Genomic DNA, 7,182 nt, shown 5'->3' with positions numbered 1-7,182 from the left:
TTTCAGAATATATAGTGGTTGGAAAAATAGCTTGAATTGGCTAACTGTTTTGCTTTACTTTTAGCCAGCTAGCCATTTGTTAGCAATAACTTTAGGTTTAACTTTCAGATCAGCTTTTGTACACATTGAAACACAAAGGTAAAATATCACGTGATCTTTAGTGACTTAATGATTGCTGTTAAGAGTTAAATATTTAAAGCAAATCCAAATAGCCATTTTTTTTATGTTTCATTTTTATGCTAAGCTACACTGAGGCTGCATATGAAGTGTGCGCAACAGTGTTATTTAACTCTTTCTCAAAATGTCAAAAGTATAAATAATATTACTTAGCCACTAAAATGTCCAACATTGTTAGGGGAAAAGCAAGCTGGTCATTGCACTTTATCACTAATCAATTTTAAAATGAGTCTAATAACACCTTCTTGGAAATAAAATGTATATCATCACTACAAGTATGTAAATTTTACCTTTCAATTATTTTCAAGATTCTACCATTTACCATCCACTCTTTAAACACACAGCTTGCAATTGTTAATAAACTTTTATTTTGTTTTCCATGTTTGTCTGCTTTATTTCCTACAAGTAAATTAATCTTCTTATACCATACAGGAGGAAACATTCATTGACGTCGCTCATGCTTCCCAGCAGGGCCGGTACACTCTTCCAATCATACATCGCAGCACTAGGGTTAGGAAGGGAAACCACATAGAGCAGTTGAGTTTATATGGCATTTAAAAAAAATAAATAAAAAAAAAAACCGTTTCTTTTCCAAGAAATACTGGTTTTCCATATGCTTACTGTCAAGGTCGGTATCTCTGCGATCTATCTTCACGCTGTACTCGGCAGGAGTGTGGCTCAGGCTTCGATCTGCGAGTAGAGGAAGGCTCCGAGTGAAGGCCGGGTTCAGCCCTCGAACACTGTGCCCTTTCAGCCTTGCATCCTGAAAAAAATCATATTGATCAGTGATTACATGTGACACCCGGAGCCCACACACACATTCCCGTACTGTAGGATGTGAACTCTGGATGGTCAGGTTGCAGGAACAGCTTTTAAAGATTATCCTTTTTACTTGTAGTACAGGTGTTGGATCTGCTTTTACCAGCTGATCCAAGCCACAAGAACCCCAAATGGAAGAAATGTGTTCCCTCATTTTTTACTATATCACAGTGGCCCGTTTTCTTCCACAGCTCCGGTTTGCCCAGATGTCTTTGTCTCCATCATGGCTGCCTGTTTCCCATTACCACAGAGATAACCACCCTGTTCATAACACACAAGACGCAGTCTGCAGATAAACCTTTTACACATTGCAGCTAAACATTTGGGGGAAACACTGATATATCATCATTCTTCCCACTGAGAGTCCAATAAATCTTTATAGGCTTGTGATCATTTGACCTTTTCGCTTAATAGTATTTCCCAGTTTTCCAGCGTTGCCGTAAAATATTTTTATAGATGTACGTGAAATATTGACTTAACAGTAGAAGCGAGGATGGTGGCCAATTGAAAGGGGTCAAGTATTCAGTCACAGGATGGAGATAATGTGCTCTTTGTTGTTGAACTATGGTTAGCTGAGGTTGTTTATGAAAAGAAATCTCATACAATGAAGATTTATGAGGCATGACCGTCACTGGCAGAACAGTGTTAGGCTGAATGACAGTGGATAGTTTGCTGTTAAGTTAATTTGATCCAAAAAAGAATCAAAATCGCTGGTTATAATTTTCTTTAAGCACTAATTAATTTGCTTACCCTAGGGGTGTCAAACATAAGGCCTGGGCGCCAGAATATATCCAGCCCACTGTGAATGAATGAAAACATTATATTTTCTAATTACAGGACAGTCTGTGCAATGAACTTCCATAACTTTTTTTTGTCATTTTACACATTTAGCACATAGTTTCACAGGTCCACTCTACTTTATATCAAAGTGGGCTCGGTATGTGGCCCACAATGTCAAGTGAGCTTGACATCCCTGTTCAGGAGAGTGTAAGACTGTTTACGTGGGGATTCGGAGCAGGGTTGGTCTTTGGTTAAATAGCCTTTTAGTATTGTTAAAAGTGGACCTTTAATTGTTTTTTCCATATTTTCTGTGGGTGTTTGTAAAAAAATAAAATAAAAATGAGGGGCAGCCAATCAAAAGAAAGCTGGCTTAAACAGTTGGGGAAAAGGGCTGCAATGGATTATTTCAGAGTATGTACATGGGTATTTTGGCCTTTTGTCAACAACGAAAATTTTGATTTTTTTTCTTGCAACATCAATGGTGTGGAACTTTACCTCCTTTTCTAATGTCAGACTGTGCAGTGCATTATTATTTGTTGACTTTAGACTGGCCAACTTTTCTTCACGGTTAGGGTTATATGCCTAGCTCTTGCTTTGCCATACTCTTGACAGACCTTGAGGTAATATTTTTCATTTTCATTTCAAAGGAGATATTCCCTTGTGTGGATATAACCTCACGTGCACGGCTTTTTAAGCAGTATTTTGAACTGTGAGCAACTCTAGTCAAGTTCAAGAATAAAAATGAACTATACCTAATAATAATAATAATACATTATATTTGAGGGCGCCTTTCTAATACCCAAGGTCACCTTACAAAGAGAAGAAAATATCAATTCATTATTTCCAAACCAAAAATCAGCATATATCAGTCTCTTGTCCATAGATTCACTCAGAAATACTGTCTCAGATGAACATAGAACAACACTGATTTTGCAATATTAGTAATTACATTTCAGGAGGAGTGTGTTTTTGTTACAAGCTCCTTTGTTTTGTGGGGACTTTTGGGAAAGTTAGAATCCTTTATGGGAACAGTGTAGAAGCAGGGGTGTCAAACATAAGAAGTGGCCTGGCAACTCTAATCCGGCCCACTGGACAACTTTGGAAAAAGTGAATGAGGGCATAGGAAGACTATTAATTGTATATATATATATATATATATAGAGAGAGAGAGAGAGAGAGAGAGATAAAATTTTAAGTTTTAAAGCATTTCTTACTCAACAGGGCCGCCTGTACAGGCATTTATTCTACATCAAAGTACTTGACAATTACCTACACAGTTATATGAGATAAAAGTTTCAGTTTTTTCATAATCCAATATGGAAAATTTCAGGATATTTTTTACAAGAATTAATGAACGCTTTCTCTTTTATAATTACAGAACAGTCTGGGAATTTTAGCTACCAGAACTTTTGCTGTAATTTTACACATTTATTTCTTACAATACAAGCACAAAGAGTCAGGCTGCCACAACAGCTTTTATTTTCCATGTAGAAAAACTAAGACGTGTAGTTGAAATTGCACTTCTTTTCCTTATATTAAGGCATCTCGGGCATAAAACATGTAGTTAAAACTATATGAAATTTCACTGGTCTCCCCCACTTCAGATCAAACTGGACTGTATTTGGCCCACGCTGTAAAATTAGTTTGACACAGAGGTTTCTGGGATAACTTCACCTACTTCAAAGGCGCATGGACATCTGATCAGGTTTAAGTTCCAGCAACACTTGTACTACGAAGAACTACTTTAATACTTCTTAATAAGAGTTACTGGAGCTTCAACCAATTCAGAATCCTTTATAACATAACCATAATGAGTGACACCTGATTATTATCAGGATCAGCGTAGTAAAAATTATTGTATATATTGTATATTGAGTACAATTCAAATATATTACTGTAAGAAAAATGTTCTTTCTTCAGTTTAAATCAGTTTTGTTTATATAGTGCAAAATCCCTTCAAGGCATTATATACTTTATATTGAAAGGCATAGACCCCTACAATAATACAATCAAACAAACCCCTTTGAAGCCAAGCAGTTGACAACAGTGAGGAGGAAAAACACTCTTTTCATACAGGAAGAAGCCTCCAGCAGAACCAGGTTCTGGGAGGGGCAGCCATCTGCCCACACCATTTGGGGTCCAGAGGAAAAGGAAAAGAAATGGGAGATCTTGTCTCCACTGTGCGATAACAATAAAGGCTAAAAAGTCGCAACAAAAAGGAATAACGTTAATGCATGATGAAAGTTGCAACACTTACCGAGATGATGATTGTTGGGTTCCCATCTTCATCCCTGATTCGGCGCTGCCTGAACACCGGTGGGATCACAGCGGGCTCAGAGATCGACTCGTCACCCAGTATCAAACCCAGGCCGTGTTCTTCTGTTGTACCATCCTCTGCATTAGTTGCAGGCATGGCTACGGTGACTGAGTGGCTGCTCAGCTCAGTGAAAAGCAGCAGAGTTAAGAAGACAGAGTAGACAGAGATCATGGTATCTACAATGTTTATTTCTTAAGACTTTCGCCAGTTGAGCCTTGCCTTAACAACTGGTATGACTGGACTTTAAGCTGCTTTATATATTGAGGGAGAGAGCATTTTGCTGCCAGCTCACAATTGTTTAATGTAACAAATCATCATCATGTCTCCCACAGGGACACATCAACGTATAAGATCAAAGGTCACAGGAGATGTGGTATAAGTCCATTAATAGGGAAGCAAAAGGTGACAAACTTCATTTAGTACATTTAAAGATTTGATGAATTAAGGTTATTAAAGATGGGGAAACATGGTGTGCTATAATTTTAACCACATTAAAGAACTCGGGGAAAGAAGGCTCATAGAGGGTCAAAGGGCAGGAACTGATTCAAATCTGTCCTTTCAAAATCCACATGTTGAAATTAACCCAGCAGGTGATAAGATGGAGACTTGCTGCAGTAAGAAAGACAACTCACACAGGGAGTCTTTCAGAGGTATCAGTGACTTAACAAGATCCCCATCAACAAGGTGCTGTCACCTCCAGACTCAGGTAAAAAGGCACCTACTTAGATTATTTGTCTGGTATCACCAATCACTATTATACCTTCTTGCCAAGACTTTGAATAGAAGAGCAGTTCCCCATTTTGAGCAGTCTGTTAGTTGAACTTGGCTCAAAGACGGAAAATAGGCTGAAATGGCTAGCATATTCTGTTTGATGAAAAAAAAAGTCATGTCAGCTTATCTAAAAGTCACAAATTTAACAATATATCTCTTTTGTAAATTCTGGAGCCTGGAGGAGGGGTTCATCTTATTTATAAGGGGACTAAACCCACAGGTTGCTTGTGCAAGCTCTTATTACAAGTTTTATTTAAAGTTATGTTCTTGTGGCCTCGTTAGCTGGTGCGAGTACAGTGTGTTCTGATGTGGTCACTTTTACATGGTTTTGAGCCAGGTTGGTCATTTTATCTTACAATTTAAAAGGAGAACATTTTTAGGCAAACCACGATCCTTCCTACTTGCTAACCACATAGTTTATGTTCCTTAATCTAACCAAAAAAGTCCAATTAAATGGCAAGTGAAAGTTTATCTTAAAAGAGGTTGAGCTCAAGCCTCCTGGTTAACCTGGGTTAGGGTTAGCATTCTTCTTCTGTTGCCTCTATATCACCAGCCAAGTGAAAGCAATTCTCTTTGTTGTTTAAAGAATGTTTATATTGGTTGTTTTGAAGCTATATTAAAAAAAAAAAAAAAAAAGAAAAACCCAATCTGATTGTTTTGCTTAAAGACGGGTTTTTTAATCAATGCTTTTCCAGTAGTTCTGGGAATCGGGAGTACACCTCTTAAATCAAGATTGCAAGTACCTCAAGAACTATTTGCTGGGTTTCCATGTAATCTTGTGCAGGCATGTGGCTTCTGGAAAACTGATTCTTCTGATTTTGGTGACATTTGACAGAGCAAGCATGCAAACAGCTCTCTGTAGAAGTCACTCTTGTGGTCCTTTCACACCTTATTGTTTACTTGTTGCCTTCAAGGTTTCCAGTTGATGCAAACCAAAATTACAGATGTGAAGCGAACAAAGACCTTAACCTTGGTTTAACAAAAAAATGGTGATTGTGGTATGAAATATGGTGTTCAGAAGGTTTTGATGTTCACACAAATCAGAGAAAGTTAAAATAGTTAAAGTAGGCTGTGGTTTGAAAATGTTGTCATGGTCCTGTACTGTTCAGGGGATTTTCCCCATGCTTTTTACTGACATAGCTCTTTAGGTAAAGATAAGATAAGATAAGATAAGATAACCTTTATTAGTCCCACATGTGGGAAATTTGTTTTGTCACAGCAGGAAGTGGACAGTGCAAAAGTTATGAAGCAAAAATTAGAATAAAATAAAATAAGAATAAATACAGTATACAACTGTACAGAATAGAATAAAATAAAATACTATATACAGTAGAATAAAATAGAATAAAATATGCAATAAGATAAAAATAGAATACAAGTGCTATATACAACTCAGTAAAAATACAACGATACCAGAAAAGATTATTGCACATGTGTGAATGTGTGTGTGTGTAAAGGATGGGTTTGACCTGTAGATGGAGTCTCCTGTTCGTGCCCATTCCTTGACCTGTTCCTCATCTCCTATCTGAACTTAAAGACCAACTAAAACATCCAATCTCTGCCATATTTTTGTCAATAGTAGAGCAGCATTCAGGCTTCTCTATGGCTCCTGTAATTTGTAAGTTCCCACCTGTGCTAACGTCTTTGATATCTTGTTCCGTAGTTGCCCCTGAAAAGCTGAAGAGTTCATTTTCTGCCTGTATCACTTACCTCTTTCTATCATGCTGATCTGGCTCATTTGGAAAGTCTTAGTTAAGTACTCACCTCTCAAACCCACCTGCCCGTCCATCCTCCAGTCGTTCCACCCTGTTGCTCTCACTTTGGACTCTTTAAGAAAAAACTCACTCTAGTCCAAATAATCAGTTACAAGCTCAAAACAGTGCCTCGACTAATTTTGTTCTTTTCACTCCTATTGCAGCCAGGCCTAAGACTCCTTTGTAGGAAGTTTATCTTGACATTCCAAAGTCATAAAAATCATTAACTGTTGTGTTTTGGGTCATGCTTTATAATCCACCAGTCACTGTTGCCTATAAAGATCATGGTACATGTAAATGGTCCATCCATCCATCCATCCATTTTCTTTACCTTATCTGTACTGTAGTGACAGCTGGCTAAGTAGTGTCCTTTTGACAAACAACATTTTCCAGTCTTCTGGTAGCTCCCAAAGAAAATCCCAGACTTTTTTAAGATATATAACTCCATGGAGTTCTGTGTCTGCCCTGGATGTCCCCCTATGTGGGTGAAACAACTCAACCTAATTTAATTAATGCTAGGTTTTCTCCAGGGTAAAAAAGGAACCAAGGTATTAAAATACATTC

At 37.6% G+C, this 7,182-nt stretch overlaps 1 protein-coding gene across 1 annotated transcript; it reads right to left on the bottom strand.

The window, feature by feature from the left end:
• Nucleotides 1-632: 632 nt before the first annotated feature.
• pmch (pro-melanin-concentrating hormone) lies at nucleotides 633-4,264 on the bottom strand. Its single transcript, XM_063501074.1, has 3 exons — nucleotides 4,034-4,264; nucleotides 799-940; nucleotides 633-682 (listed from the first exon to the last, which is right to left on the bottom strand). Exons 1-3 carry the CDS (start codon nucleotides 4,262-4,264, stop codon nucleotides 633-635), a joined length of 423 nt encoding a protein of 140 aa, XP_063357144.1.
• Nucleotides 4,265-7,182: the final 2,918 nt, after the last annotated feature.

The sequence above is a fragment of the Pelmatolapia mariae genome, linkage group LG17 (assembly GCF_036321145.2).
Source record: "Pelmatolapia mariae isolate MD_Pm_ZW linkage group LG17, Pm_UMD_F_2, whole genome shotgun sequence".
NCBI lineage: Eukaryota > Metazoa > Chordata > Actinopteri > Cichliformes > Cichlidae > Pelmatolapia > Pelmatolapia mariae.
This window is presented reverse-complemented; position numbering and strand designations above follow the sequence as displayed.

What these genes read in the sequence shown, in the direction of transcription:
- pmch (XM_063501074.1), bottom strand. Translation starts at nt 4,264, where the DNA reads ATGATCTCTGTCTACTCTGTCTTCTTAACTCTGCTGCTTTTCACTGAG. An exon ending in ACCCAACAATCATCATCTCG is followed by an intron (nt 941 to 4,033) that starts GTAAGTGTTGCA and finishes GATTTTTTTCAG; the next exon opens with GATGCAAGGCTGAAAGGGCA. An exon ending in CAGAGATACCGACCTTGACA is followed by an intron (nt 683 to 798) that starts GTAAGCATATGG and finishes TCCTAACCCTAG; the next exon opens with TGCTGCGATGTATGATTGGA.